At 40.9% G+C, this 16,224-nt stretch overlaps 1 protein-coding gene across 3 annotated transcripts in view; it reads left to right on the top strand.

Annotated features, from left to right (window-relative positions):
• lrrc75ba (leucine rich repeat containing 75Ba) overlaps positions 1 to 16,224 on the top strand; it is a 46,978-nt gene that overhangs the window by 18,303 nt on the left and 12,451 nt on the right. For all 3 annotated transcript variants that reach the window (XM_079897795.1, XM_079897794.1, XM_079897796.1), the window contains exon 4: positions 4,075 to 4,187. In XM_079897795.1, coding sequence (XP_079753921.1) covers positions 4,075 to 4,187 — 113 coding nt within the window. The remainder of the gene's footprint in view (positions 1 to 4,074; positions 4,188 to 16,224) is intronic.

The raw sequence follows: 16,224 nt of genomic DNA on the forward strand, positions 1-16,224 counted from the left end.
TCATGAAGGCCTGGAATACGGAGGGTCAGTTCGCAAGACCATACATCATGAGACGATATTCAGAGTGCCCCGGTGGTGTTATGAAGGTGGTCTTCCATTCGTCCCCCCTCTGTATCCGAATGAGATTGTACGTGCTGCGCAGGTCCAATTTGGTGAAAATGGAAGCACCTCTCAGCATCTTTTCCATTGCAGTTGGTACCAGAGGAAAGATATATTTGTACAATACAGTCTGCTTGTTGAGGGCTCTAAAATCCATGCATGGCCACAAGCCTCCATCCTTCTTAGCCACAAAGAAAAAGCTGGAAGTGGCAGGGGATGTAGAAGTGCAGATGTAACCCTGGCAAAGAGCCTCTTCTACATACTTCTCCATGGCCTTTTGTTCTGGGAAGGATAATGGATACACTCTTCCCTTTGGCAGGGTGGGCCCTATCTTGCACCCAGCGCAATTGACTTTGTACACCGACGCATGTATCATTCCTATTTTGCACCCGCGCACAGTGGACTTTTCCCTCCACAGACGCACGTCGGTTAACTAAGAAATACACTTGTGCTCCCCGGGGCGGTTCAGCGCAAAGAGGAGGCGTGTTCCGGCACAAACGTTCACTCATGCTATTTTGCAGGTTTAGAAAACAATTCCGAAAAAAACTAGTTTAAAGTCAGTGGCGTGTTGCGCATGTTATTCATATGCTTTTTAAGGGCGCATGCTTGGCCATAAACAATGTAGAGTGCACAACACGCATACACTTTGATTCTCTCATCTACACAGAAGCAGCGGTTTTCATTTTTGCAAATCATAAATTATTATGATAGATAGATAGATAGTTTATTATAAAAGCATACATCTAGCTTACACATTTACTATCATTCGCCTGTTTAACCTAAGTTAATTTGGGTGCGTTTCTCCATCCCCAACGTCCCTGACGAGAACGTCGGTCTCCTCGGCTGTGAACTGCTCCTGGCGCGCGCCTGGCAAATCCGCCGTTATAATAGGAATCCGCTATAGAACAAGCGCGCCTGCTCTTAAAGGGAATGTGAGATGTCGCTCTGATTGGTTTATTTCACATTACGCCCAAACCACACCTATGAATAATGAAGCTACTTCAGACCAACCCATTTTAGATTTGCGTCGGGCGCAAGAGTCATTTATCCCGCCGGTATAATAGCAACAGCGCCCAAGACCCGCCCACAAAGTTACTTGCGTTTTGCGCTTGATACTTGCTTTTCAGATCGTTAAAATAGGGCCCATTGTCTTTTTACAGGAGATAGATGAAAGGAGTCAACTTGCATGGGTTTTATGGCTGGTGCTGGAGGATGTTGTGCTGGTGCTGTGACTACAGCGGGCGGAGAATGCAGTGCAGGTAATTCCAGTTCACAGGCAGTTAAATGCTGGGCCACACGGATAGATCGTTGGATGAGATTTTCCAAGCCAAAGCTGTCGTCATAAATAGTGAGATGCAATTGTAGTGATGGTGATATCATAGCCTAACGACAGGGGTTGAGCGCAGCTTTATTCCACCCGCTTGCGGCAGCGAGACTGAGATCTAAATTAAACCACATACTCAGAGATGGAGGATTTTCCTTGCCGAAGGCAATATTTGACGTTTGATCAAATACCTCTTTGAAATGTGCAATGAATGCATCCAAAGACTGGTCCAGCTTGTTCCCAGATATTTTTAGTCCACTGTAGTGCACGGCCGGAGAGCAGAGAAATTATGAACGCTATTTTGGCTCTATCCGTGGTGAAACGCTGCAATTGCATTTCAAATAACACTGTGTATTGATGGATAAAGCCGCTGCAGTTCTGAGAATGTCGCTGGTAAGGCCATGGGACTGACAGGCAGATCAGGTGAGGGAGCGGCGACTGGAGGAAGGAGTGACTGGCGAATCTGGTGAACTAAGTCGGCGAACAGATCGTTTGCGAGACTGAATGAGTCCCGGGATCCATATTACTATTGCGGTCTGGTCTTCTGTCACAAAACACGGAAGCACAGGCAAAAGGACGATCGTTCACAGGTATTTATTGAAGAGAATAGGTGAAGGAACATGGGTAAATGTCACTGAGTGTCAGCAGGCACAGGAATGACTTAACTTGAGTTAAATAGCTCTTGTAACTTGCAGGATAGACTGGGACCGATAAAGATCAGGGTAGACTGAGGATGACAATGACGATGATGAGCAAACAGGATACAGGGAGTTAGAAAAAATTCTTGCACGTAGGTGAGAGACGGGACCAGACAGCTTAGTGAAGGTAAGTGTGGGCTTATATGCAGGTCCTGGTTAATTGGTGACAAGTGCAGGAAATCAGTACTTGGGTGAGTTGGAACAGAGAGGTGGAGTTGCAAGATCTGACGTTGATTGGTATAGCTGGAACCGTGACAGATACTAAGTCACAATTATGAGATAAAAGGTTTAAGAAATTAGATGAAATGACATAATTATTACATAAAGTAATTGTTTTACATAAAGTCTAATTATAACTTTTTATCTCGTAATTTTGACTAATGTCATAATCATGAGGAACCAAAGCATGATCTTATTTTGTTATGTTGAGGAAATGGCCTTTCATACAATATACCATCACAATCTGGCATACTTTACTGGGACTGTGGGCTAAATTGTGAATGTCTGCAACACAGAAGTTTAATGTATGCCCAATCATAATGCACTTCTCCATCATATGATCATCTTTTAAAAAATAAATAAATTCACAAATATGTTATATAAAATTCCACAGGTGAAAATAGCTTTAATAAAAAAATTATTAGCCTGACTCACTTTTGTGAATATGATGTATAAGCTTTGCATAAAAAAGATCTGTTGTTGAGCTGAAAACAATGACAATGACTTCATTTGAATGCACAGTACTTTTTAAAATCACATTTAGTGTCCACTTTAAGCTGGTTTGCAGTCTAAATATTACAGACTAAATTTTTTCGGCTGTGAATTGAATTTGCTCCTCAGCTTTTTGCATTTTATGCTACAAATAGGAAAAGTTATGGGCATTGGTTTCACAAGGGTATTAAATGCCGTTGGTTTAACATCACACCTGTTCCAGCATAAATATTTGATGTCATGATTTATTCCACCTCCTACAGTCAGTGCGTTCTTACCAGGTTTGCATCTCTAAATGTGAAACGATCACCTCGCTTGTGTCAGTGGGAGGTCCAGAGATTTCCATCTAAGCAGGGTGCAAGTTATTAATAGAAGACAACAGTGAAATTTTGGTTTTGGTTTAGAGAGTCTGGTTGTATTGTGACATCAAAATCCATAGCAGCAATCCACAGTAATACATTTTGTACATTTTAAATCCGGGGTTAAAAAATTGTGTCATCTATGCGACCATGTTTTGGTCCTGTGTGATCATGGGTAAAGATAACTACAACAACCATACAGCCACTGTTCATGGCAGACAAACTTCAGCAAGTGTTCAGATGACACTGTATAGATGTCAATAAAATTTGACTTTTTCTGAAATTAAATGATGAGTTTTGTAATTTAATTTAAAGGCACAAAAAGTGTCACATTCAGTGACAACTCTCTTATACACTTTATCGAGATACTTGTAGACAGCACAGACAGAGACAGACTGACCTGCCAAAAAAAGCTCATTCGTTTAAAGGTATTTGTTCGGTCTTGTCTTTCACAGATCTATATCTGAGGAATTAGTCTGATTTGGCTGGTACACATTGAAAGAGTTTAATGGTTCAAAGCTTCAGACAGCCATCTTTGTAAAACCACAAGACAAAAAAAAAAAAAAATAAAAAAAAAAAATGACACAAAGCCGATCTGGATTATATATCAGAGGAGATTACTCTTTTCAGTCTCAGAGAAGATTATTTTTCTGATGTATTTTTGTCCAAATCCAAATTTAGATCTAAAAAGTGCATCAAACTTCAGAAAAAAAGATTGCAATAAGAAACTGCCCTGATCTGCTCTTTATGTAGTGAATTATTTTGTTCACTCGCAGAATATGAGAACTTCATGCTGCAGGCCCCACATTTATCTTGTCAAGTTTATTCAAATGACTCTTTTTTTCATTCTTATTGTGCCTTTCCAATCATGTTGTTCTTTCAGGACTCAGAGACGCTGAAGTCGACTGATAAAATCTGCAGACAGCTCATCTACCACCTGACCCCTCACTCCAAGTGGCTTAGAAAAAGTATGACCCGGCGAAAGGCCCAGGCTTGGTGAGAAACTTTCTCTGTTTTATATGCCATCAAAACATCAGGATATGCTGATATGGAGTAAATTATTTAAGTCCATCCCTCAGCATTAATGCTTAAACAGATACTATATACTACAGCTTTTATATTATATTATATTATATTATATTATATTATATTATATTATATTATATTATATTATATTATATTATATTAATTTTATTTGGTGCTGTCAATCAATTAAAAAGATTACCTCGATTAATCACAAATTTTTTCTGTGATTTAATCGCAATTAAAAACATATGTTTTTATAGGTTTATATTAGTTTATATATTTTATAATGTAATCTTTTTTACAGTTAATCTCCAAATTAATGTAGAGACAACATAAAGACAGTATATTTGAAATACTTTAATGGCATCTTTTTATGAATGAAGGTCAGTAAGTATCACTGATACTAATACAACTACTGATGTTTGGATAAAAAAATCCACCCCAATTTTAAACATTAATTAGCCATTCAAAATTACAGTGTAATTGAAAGCTATCAATTTATACACTGAATAAAGTTATCAAACAGTCTGCACTGCATAAATTATAAATTAAATATAGACTAATCCTTATTAAAGCTACAAAAGTTCTTTAGTCAAGAACAGCGAGTAATTTTCTCTGTTCCCTTTGTTCTTTGATTAACTTTACTGACAGAAATCACTAGTGGCTGCTGTCTCTTTAAAACCAGCCACTGCTGCTCAAGACGCGGATCTCAATCGCGTATTACTTTCTCACTTTTTTTAAGACTTTATTTAACTAATTTTAAGACTGCTTTTATGAGGATACTCGACATATCTGACATTTTGGCATAATTGTGTGTGTTATTGTTCATGTGCGCACTATACTGGCACGCATCTTTATGTGCAACTAAACAAATTGTTATATTATATTATATTATTATGATATTTATTATATTATTATCACGACGTGACATAGCCCCCCCCCCCCCATAAAGAGTATATACCAGACCAATCACATAAGTGCTTCTCAACCCGTCACATAATTCGAGGAGGGAGGTGGAGTGGAGGCAGACCTGGGGACGGGACGGAGGGCCAGGTCCATGGAGTGGAGGCAAGACTAGAGACTGAGGTGGATCGGGGTGACAGGGCGGAGCCGGCAGAGCATGTGGCCAAGGTGAAGCAGGCAAGGCTAGTGGCCAGGGCGGAGCTGACGTGACTGAAGAAGCTCTATCTAAGTGGAGCTGAAGATCCCCACGGTGGAACAGAAGTCCACCGCAGCAGAGCAGACGGGACTGAAGATCCCCACGGTGGAACAGAAGTCCACCGCAGCAGAGCAGACGGGACTGAAGATCCCCACGGTGGAACAGAAGTCCACCGCAGCAGAGCAGACGGGACTGAAGATCCCCACGGTGAAACAGAAGTCCACCGCAGCAGAGCAGACGGGACTGAAGATCCCCACGGTGGAACAGAAGTCCACCGCAGCAGAGCAGACGGGACTGAAGATCCCCACGGTGTAACAGAAGTCCACCGCAGCAGAGCAGACGGGACTGAAGATCCCCACGGTGTAACAGAAGTCCACCGCAGCAGAGCAGACGGGACTGAAGATCCCCACGGTGTAACAGAAGTCCACCACTACAGAGCAGACGGGACTGAAGATCCCCACGGTGGAACAGAAGTCCACCGCAGCAGAGCAGACGGGACTGAAGATCCCCATGGTGTAACAGAAGTCCACCACTACAGAGCAGACGGGACTGAAGAACCCCACGGTGAAGCAAAAGACCACCACAGCAGAGTAGGCGGAACTGGTGACTTCCGCGGTGGGGCTGAAGACAACCAAGGCGTAGCTGAGGACCACCGAGGCAGATCGCGTTAAACAGGGCAGGCAGGACATTCATGAGTGATGTCAGTGGCAAGGCAAACATATTCTTTAATTGCGGCTTCCTTGGACGAGACTTGGGAACTTAGAATGGCCTCTCTGGCTGAGACGAGACAGGCAGGGCAGAGAGTTCACCTCTGTGGACGAGACAGGACAGACCGGGAACTCTAGGGCGACTGACCAGGTGTGCGAGCCAGCTGAATCGTCCATTGCCGTGGGAGTCCTCGTGGAGTATGAGGGAATGGAAGCGAGCCCCGCCAACCCTCCCGCTACTGAGTGTGAGTGTTGGCTGGACCCTATGGACAATTTTTGAGTTTGTGGAGGGACACTTCCTTGTGTCCCTTCATTTCACCAGAACCAGAATCATCTTCAGTCCTCTCCAAACTACCCATATTGATTTATTTTGTTAAGTCAGTCTCTGTGTTGTTCTCCAGTCTCCTCTTCAGCCCTCAGCCACTCCTACCACCCAATCATCGCTCTCTCCCATCAGTCCCTCAGCATCACCTCAGCCTCTTCTCAGTGGCACGGCTACCCCTTTGGACCCGCTTGGAGCCATCTCCTCCTATATGTGAGAAGCCCATGGCTCCGCCTCCAGCCTCCGAGTGCTCTGCTCCATCTGGCTCATGCGCCTACACTTCTTCCTCCCTCGACTCAAGCGTGGACCATCGGTCATTAGGCCTTGCGGGCTCTCTCTGTACATCGGCTCCACCTGGGTCAGACATCGCCACACCTCCATTGTGGACTTGCGGGTCATTTGCTGCTCTCTGGCCCTTCACCCCTTCGGCTCCGATAAGCTCCGTCCTCCCTCAGGCTCCACCTCCGCCCTCAGTCCCTCCAGCTCCACCTCTGCCATCCGGATCCTCGTTACCACCTCGAGGGGGTCATCGCTGCAGCTCCATTACGGCCGCCTAGGTCTTCAGTGACTCCACCTCATCAGCTCTCCGTGCCTTTCGGGAGGGGGCGTACTGTCACAGATTATCTTTGTTTGGACTTTGTGTTTGTTTTGCACTGTCTAATCTGTCGTAATGGATACTAATGTGATTTGTTATTCAGTCCAGGTGTGTGTCTTTAATTATCCTCATTTACATGTGTATGTATGTTCCCTTGTTTCAGTTCAGTGTTGTTGGGTCTCGTCAATATTATGGTTGTGTTTGCTTTCCTACCTCTGTTAGGATTTACCTGTGGATACTATTAAAAACTGTCTTGAATCCTCTCCTAAACCGCAAAACAAATGCTTATCTTTATCTCCCTCAAGTATTATATAAAATGTGAAAAATACATTTAATTTAATGTTGCAAATATGTTTCTATGTTTAGCTTTCATTTTTTAGTTTTAGTTTTAGTTATTTTAGTATTTAAACATTTTATTTAAGTCAGTTGCCAAGGCAACATTTCTTATTTATTTCTACACTAACTTTAAATTTAAATTTACATATAATATTTATATTTTATTTTAGCTTTATTTCAATTCACAACTATTTTATTTATAATAAAATGATTTTGATAGTTTATTGGTTTTAGTTTTAGATAACACTGGTCCACATCAATTTTCCATTTCCTTCCCTTTTAAGACCTTGGAAATCTTCTGAAATTTGCATAAACCACAGATCTGTTCAATGAGTTATTGAACAGAAATCTGGTAGTAGTTTCAGACAGTGTGATTATAGATGAGTGTAACAAATTACAGCTTGTTTGTCCTGCCGCTACTGGCCCATTAATATCAGCCCCACCCCCCTCCTCCCCTCCCCATCCCCCTTCATCTCGGCTATTGATTGGTAGTCTTTTTAACAGCACCGCTGTTGGATCTGGGAAGTGCTGTCTGAAGAGAGAGCCATAAATGCCCTTTGTAACGTACTCCCGACTGTAGTACTCCCGAACCTTAGTTATCCAACATAAATCTGTTTGCTTCACCTGATTAATTAAATTAATTTTAGCAACCAGTTTGCAGTGTGTTATACAAGCACCAATCAATGGTTGCAGAATTTATTTAGCATATGTGTGCTTGTTGAAAAGTGAATAAATGTATGTGTACCACCCACATGGGCATTACGTGCACCCTCAATCCATTGCCTCTGCTCAATGCAGTTTTTCCACATACTGAATTAATCATGCTGCCCTGCTCCATTACCTTTAGGCTCTCCTGGGAGGCTAAAGCAGTAAGTGGATGAGAGAGAGAGAGAGAGAGAGAGAGAGACATTTTCACACTAATACAGTCTCATGTATTATGCAGGGTTGCTAAACATAAGCAACTGTCACTGTACTGGACATTTTGAAACGAGGTCATATTCCTTATATAAAAGATAATGTGGCAGTTCCAGGGGTTCAGTGATGCTATCAAATGGTTCAATGGCAAAAATCTTTTACTTTATCAGGTGTTTTTTTTGTCCAGTAAAATATGTAGGCCTAGACATGCATAAAATAAGATATTATTAAGATATCATGAAATATCTAAAAGTCCTTAAAACAAGACAAATTTACTTGAGTCGCAAAAACAATTGCATGCTATATTAATACTTGATTTCAAAGAACATATCTTAAATTAAGTTATTTTTCTTAGACCATGGGCAAACCATTTTTTCATGTATAATTTTATGTATAAATCTCAATAACTTTGTTATATTCATGTTTAAAATAAGACAAAATGGGCTAAAATTCCTCATATTATATTTTATTATAATATCAAAAATAAGTCTCTTAAAAAAGCATTATCTTTCACAATTATGCTTTTCATGAAAATGTATCTTGTTTAAAAAATGCTTAGATATTTATTTTTTTCCCCTGAAAAAAATGAAACTCATTTAGATTTTTTACAGGGTAATACCATTACCATTTTATATATAAGCTTACAATGCTACTACATGACTATAGTTTTTATAATCGCTAGGACACATTTTCAAAACTCTTCACACAGTTCTGCTAACCAACTTTCAGCTTGGCACAGAAGTTAATTTCACATTCAGAATGCACTAAAACTACCAAAACACTTCATACATGTCTCATCAACTCATTCTTCCATAACACATAGATTTTCACCCAACAAACTCACTTTGTCACTCATAAAACAATGACCTTTAAACACTAGCATGTAGCATTATACAATGTTTGCTTTTGTGAAATGTACAAAAAAGACTAACATCTGTGTAGGTGTTAAGCTGCATCAATTTTTTTTTTTATATTATTGTTTTTTTTAGATTCATAATATATTTAGGGCCGGGCACCTATGGTGTGAGGACCCTCTCAGGAGCTTTGCTTTGGAAGATCAGTTATACTCTCTCTAGAGCTTTGTGTTCACATAAGTCAATCTGACAAACAGAGAGTCCGCAGCGGGTCCTTGCTGCTCTACACTACAGAAACCAGGCACAGACTGAGGAAACATACTCTTCAAAAGAGTGTGAGAGATAGAGAGAGAAGTTAAGAAAGATTGTATGGCCTTAGAGCAAAGGACTAGACAAAATGACACACAGAGAACCTCAAAAAATAATTTCTCAATCAATATTGTTCCTCTTTTTTTCCAGTACAATACCTAAAAATAAATATAAAACCAGACGCATTTACTTGAGAAGCAAAACTGCATTTGATATTATGACATCTTTGACTGTTTTCAGACAATATTATGTTATTATATAGGTTATGTCATATGTGTGCCTGTTCATCCACTATTTTTCATTTTATGAATGCATGCTGGTCCTATTAGGTGCCATATCACTGTAATCCAGCTCTATTTACATGGAAATGAAGGACAAAATGAGAATGAGGGTTGGCTATATTTGAATTGACAGATTCATGTGTCTGTTTACTTATGATGGATCTGCATTAGTTTGCTCCTGTCTTTTAGAGACATCCTCAGACTTTCATTGGGGTTTAACTTGTGTGAATGGCGACTGAAGATAATGTAATTATTAGGGCTGGGACGATACACCTATCTCCCGATTCAATGCTATCATGATACTTGGGTGCTGATACAATATGTATTGCGATTTTTTTTTTAAGAATTGCGATTCTACAAGTATTGCGATTCGATATTGCAATATATTGCAATTTTTTGTAAATGTAATCAATAAATGCGTTAGTTTAAGCACCAAGTTTCTATCAAAAGCTGATTTTGATCGCTATCGTAGACATCAGTGTTCATATTTGAACTTTAAACTTTTATCCAAGTACTTGATAATTTTAACTATTGCATCACAGAAATAATGATACTATGAGGTTGAAAAGACTGTTTGTGAAGCTGTTTCGTGACAACTCCGGAGGGACTCAGCGGCAGCGCCAACACAGCTTTGAATGTTGCAATATGATTTTGTCAAAGTTTAATAGACAGACGAATTGAAAGATCGCGTGGGTCTTTTCAAGATTACAGTCTTTTAAAGATGAATCGTATTGTCTAGCGCGAGGGCTTTTCAGTGCTTTCAGTCTCAAGTCTCTTCCACGTGTCCACTTGGGATATTACGTCACTCAACACTCATAGAGAACGACACATTCCATCCTCTGTTGGAACGAAAGTGGCTAACTTCTGTCAACCTCTCTCTACAAGCAAGGACACAAATAAAGCAATTGCATTTGAATTAATATCGATTCTGGAATAAAAAAAATCTATTTTAGAATCGTAAAAAATAAATTAAAAAAATCGTGATAGCTAGGTGAATTGATTTTTTTCTCCCAGCCCTAGTAATTATACAGGGGGAAAAATGATTAATGTAACATCAGGGTGTGTTGCATGATGGGAAAAAAGGAGCAAAACAGTCTGAAAATGCAAAACAGGGAGGGAGGAAGAGAGAGATCCAAGTGGCGATGAAAGAAGCAGGATTTTATGTTGTGCTAGTTCCTTTGTGTGGTTTCTTGCGGCTTGATCAAAGAGTGTAAGACAGTGGTGAATCTGCATGAGAGAGGACCATCATTCTGAAACCCTCATATCTTTGATTGGCAGTGTAAAGCTACTGTCGGCGATGACTATGTGACTGTCTGATTTAACCAGACTGCACACATGCATGATCAGACATACACAAACACAATCTGCCGGTTGGCCAGATAATGTATTATTTTTGCTTTCAGATTTATTAGGGATGTGTGATTAATTCTATTACCCTTGCATCAACATTTTTTATTTGCGATGTGTTTTTGCAGTGGCTGAGGATTGTAATTTATCACAGAGATGGATGCATAAATGCAATGATGAATCTGAGGTAATTAAATTACCTACAGTACACTACCGTTAAAAAATTTGGCATTGGTAAGATTTGTAATGTTTTTGAAAGTCTCTTATGCTCACCAAGGCTGCATTTATTTGATCAAAAATACAGTGAAATCAGTCATTTGAGAAATATCATTAAGATACTGTTTTGTAATACTGTTCTCTGTTGTAATACATTTTAAATGTAATTCATTCCTGTGATGGCAAAGCTGAATGTTCAGCAGCCATTTCTCCAGTCTTCAGTGTCTCAAGATCCTTCAGAAATCATTCTAACATGCTGCTTTGATGCTCAAGTAATGTCTTGGTTACTGATGTAACCCTCATTCCCTGATGGAGGGAATAGAGAGGTTATGTCAAAGACTGACAGATGGTTTTTCACTTGGGATCCCCAATCACCTCTGAGTTGTAGAAAAACGGCCAATGGAATGGCCAATGGCGAGTGGATGTCAAGCCACTCCCCCGTACATACGGATATATAACATGGTGGCACGCAATTACTCATTTCAGGTTTATGCTGAGGAGCCAAGGCAGGGATCCTGGCCATTCAGCAGGGTGGTTCAAGGATGTGGCTGGAGGGACATAACGTCTCTGTTCCCTCCATCAGGAAGCAAGGGTTACATCAGTAACAAAGATGTTCCCTATCTGTCAGTCACATTCAACGTTATGTCAAAGACTGACAAATGGGGTTCCTATGGAACTGAGTGTTGGAGACGCAGATGCTGGCAAGCCATAGCGTGGCCTTTTGGCAACTGCCCTCATACAGTCGTAACCTACCCAGCGCCCCACGTAAGCCCAAAAAGTAATAGTCCTCAATGCCAACGGGATAGGGAAGGGACAGGGTAGGTTGTAGCTGCTGTTACTTTTGTAGGTTACTTCAAGGGAAGAGTGCTTCGGTTCTTTATTCCTTTTTTTTCCAGCTATGACCAGTGTTGTCAACGCTGGGGAAGCGTTCCATAGTCCAAAGGAGAGGGACGCTACAGAGCCCACATCTTACCCGTAGGGAGGAGCATGTGGAAATACACATATGGACTGACCTTTGGTGCAGTGCTACATATGGAAGATCTCTGCTGTAGGTCCTGCCGAGACAGGGATGGAACCACTACAGAGTGGAATCTTCCCAGGGAAAGACATCCATGGAAGAATACACATATGGGATTACCAAGAGGGAATCACAACATGTGGGTCATCTAGCCCAGTACAGGGGCTGACCGACCGGGCAGGCATCTCAGCAACAGGGCAGCATCTCCGGTCGCGCCGGAGCAGCTGTAGAAGCTGCAGGGGGACCCATCCTCTGCGTCGAGCAGCACGCGGTGACCTGGTGGGGGTTGTATTGCATCTTAATGGCCTCTCTGCTTTTGGACTGCTGAGAATTGATGTTTCATAAACGAAGTTAGGGAGGAGCACGTTCAAATAAATCAATCCAATCAACTTGTCATCAAATAATTATCATGTTTACCCTATCAGCATGAGAGGAAGCATAACATTCCTTGACAGTTTTCAGCATCCCTCCACCACCCCGACTCCTCACTCTTGGCTTATTCTTTCACAGCCAGGAATATGGGGGGAGTACTCTTGGTTCGGACCGAATACCGAGCCTGGAGCCCTCTCCTCGGACAGCACGCCAAATACGCATTTGTTCTATCTGACTTATTTGTAAGTGTGAACTCGTGAACTGCTGGGCAAAGTCCTCGACAGTGTCTCCGAAGAGGCCACCTTGCGAGATGGGATTCCTTTGCAGGAATGTAATATGTCTTACAGAGGCAGTAGATAAGAAACTGAGGAATGAACAGGCAGGATTCCGTAAGGGGAGAGGGTGCATTGACCAGATATTTGCACTTCGTAATATCATAGAACAATGCACAGAATGGCAGAGGCAAATGTACATCAATTTTATAGACTTTGAAAAGGCATTTGATAGTATACACCGAAACGGCCTCTGGAACATCTTAAGGATGTATGGAATTCCTCAACACATAGTGGACCTCATTAAGACCTTCTATGCCAACTTTAAATGTCGGGTGGGAAACAGTAGCCTGGCATTCCAGGTAAAGACAGGAGTTAGACAAGGATGTGTGATGTCAGCATTGCTCTTCAACATCGTTATCGACTGGGTGATGTGCCGCACAATAGAAGACAAAACAAGAGGTATACGATGGACCCTCTTCTCAACATTGGAAGACCTTGATTTTGCTGATGATTTGGCTCTAGTCTCACACACCCACCAACACATGCAAGAAAAAACATCACGTCTCAGCTACTTTGCACAGCAAGTTGGCCTGAAAATAAACCAGAGGAAATCTGAAGTGATGGTGCTAAACATCTCAGATCCATTACCAATACGTGTGAATGGAGAAGCTCTACTAACAACAAATGAGTTCACCTATCTTGGGAGTACTGTAAGATATGATGGGGGTGCACACAATGACATTAAAAATAGAATCAACAAAGCCAGGAATGCATTCAGAATGCTAAACAACATATGGAAGTCCCAGCAGTATAGAATCAAGACAAAACTCAAATTATATCAGAGCTGCGTTCTATCCACCCTACTGTATGGCGCAGAATGCTGGAGAATGACAGCAAGTGACATATGCCAACTGTCAGTCTTCCACACAAGGAGTCTGAGAAGAATCTGTCGGATTTTTTGGCCAAGCAAGATATCAAATGAGGATCTATTAACAAGATGTCAACAAGACAGCATGGGTAGCATTGTAACAAAGAGGCGCTGGAACTGGATTGGCCATGTTTTGAGAAGAGAGCAAGAGAGCATTCCAAGAGTAGCCCTTCATTGGACACCCGAAGGTAGAAGAAAGAGAGGACGACCAAAGATCACCTGGCGTCGCACAGTAGAGGAAGAAATGAAATCTATGAACCTGACATGGGGAGATGTCCAGAAAATAGCCCAGAATCGACCAGAGTGGAGGACCTTCGTTGCTGCCCTACATGCCAGAGGCATAATGGGCAGTAAGTAAGTAACTATCTGACTTATTTGTAAGTGTGAACTCGTGAACTGCTGGGCAAAGTCCTCGACAGTGTCTCCGAAGAGGCCACCTTGCGAGATGGGATTCCTTTGCAGGAATGTAATATGAAGGTTGTACAAAGTAACATGTATCTTTAGCAACACTGTGAATGTGAATAGCACATATCAGGCAGAGACGGGTATAAACTTAAATATCTATTGGTACAGTGTGTGACTAAACATGCATCACAGTTTTCAAATACCTCCATTTTCACAGTCCACACTACAGCACGAAAACAATGTTTTCAAATTTTCAAGACTTGGGAGTGCGTCTTCAAAAAGCTCATTGTCAGAGAAAAAGACTTCAAATGTATGTAAATGTATGCCTAAGAGAGTGAACCAACACAACTAGAATGTTTCCATAATCAACCAGGCATAGACACCACGAAACAAGAGAATTAGAGAGAGCATGAAACTTGTGAGCTTATGAATATTAATTATTTGACTTGACATTCACCCAGTGGTCCTACCTGATTATTAATTAGGGACTAGCATAATAACAGATTGCAGCTTACTGATTGTGTGTTCATTTATTGATGTAACCATTTGGCAGGGTCGAGAAATTGTCAATTTATGCAGCAAGGCTAAAAAAAATTATTTGCACTGTCGTCAAGCAAAATATAATTCCTAATATTGTTTCCCAAAAGCAAATGGTGAACTTAGAAATCTCCTTGCATACAACTTTCAAGCTATAAACTTAATGTGGATTGCATGGTCTAAATAATCTGGTTTTGGAAGAATTTGATAAGCAGTGTTTGAGTTCCTGTTGCAATGTCTGGTTTTGATTGCGAATTGGCGTGTTGGCAAAAATAAGCAGTTTGTGACTGTTGAAAATTTAGATCTTTTCTGGAACTCTAGTGGAGACACATGCACAATTACTGGGGTTTATTTCTCAGCAGTAAATCAGAGATCCCAGAGATTTTAAAAATTAGTTTACACAAACAAATGACAATTCTGTCATCATTTACTCACCCTCATGTTGTTTCAAACCCGTATTTGTCAGCGATTGGTGTTTTGGTTCTCAAGTGGCATGTAATTGGCAGTGCTTTTACTTCTGTGTGTTGTATACCTGTGCTCAGTTAAGGCTATAATGTGTTAGTGTTATTTACAGGCCTTCATAGAAAGACAGACGAGCATCTGCTCCTGGAGGCGGGTGTAAGTCTGAATCTCATGCTGATCAAAGGTGTGAAAGCATCCACTCAGGTAGAAAACAGCCATTGCCATGCCAACAGCGGTGGGAGGCATGTCTTTGTTGCACTTGTCTTCCTTTTCTTTGTCACTCATTCTGCTTGGTTGGTTTTTAGCTTTCAGGTTATCCTCTGTATCATCTCTCACCTCTCAAAGCCTTTCAGACCAATTCAGGGATGAAAAACAGGCCCCTCAAAACCAGCTTTTCTACTTGTGTACAGGTTTCGGTAAATAATCACACTCGCAATCATTTTTGTTTTGTGGCGGAAGACTTTTTATATGTCCCATTTGTAGACCGTCAGCATAGTCAGACAAACTCACATGTTGTGTTTTCATATTTTATGGGTACTTTCCATAAACATAAGGGTTTTTATACTGTACAAACTATATATTGCATCCCCTTACACTAACCTTAACCCTACCCATCACAGAAAAAAAATCTGCTTTTTTACATGTTCAAAAAACATAATTTAGTATGATTTCTAAGATGTTTTCCTCATGGAGAGCAAAAACCATCCTCACAAGGACAAGGATTTCAGATATTGCCATCTTTGTGGGGACATTTTGTCCACATACTACCCATCACAGAAAACTTTCTGCATTTTTTTTTTTTTTACATGTTTGAAAAACATCACTTAGTATGATTTATAAGCTATTTTCCTCATAGGGACCAAAACATTTCCCCATTAAGACAATGATTTCGGATATTACCATCTTTGTGGGGACATTTTGTCCCCATAATGTAGGGTTTACTAGGCCCTCCACACACACACAAACCAG

This window comes from Squalius cephalus, assembly GCF_949319135.1.
Source record: "Squalius cephalus genome assembly, chromosome: 16".
Classification (NCBI taxonomy): Eukaryota; Metazoa; Chordata; class Actinopteri; order Cypriniformes; family Leuciscidae; genus Squalius; species Squalius cephalus.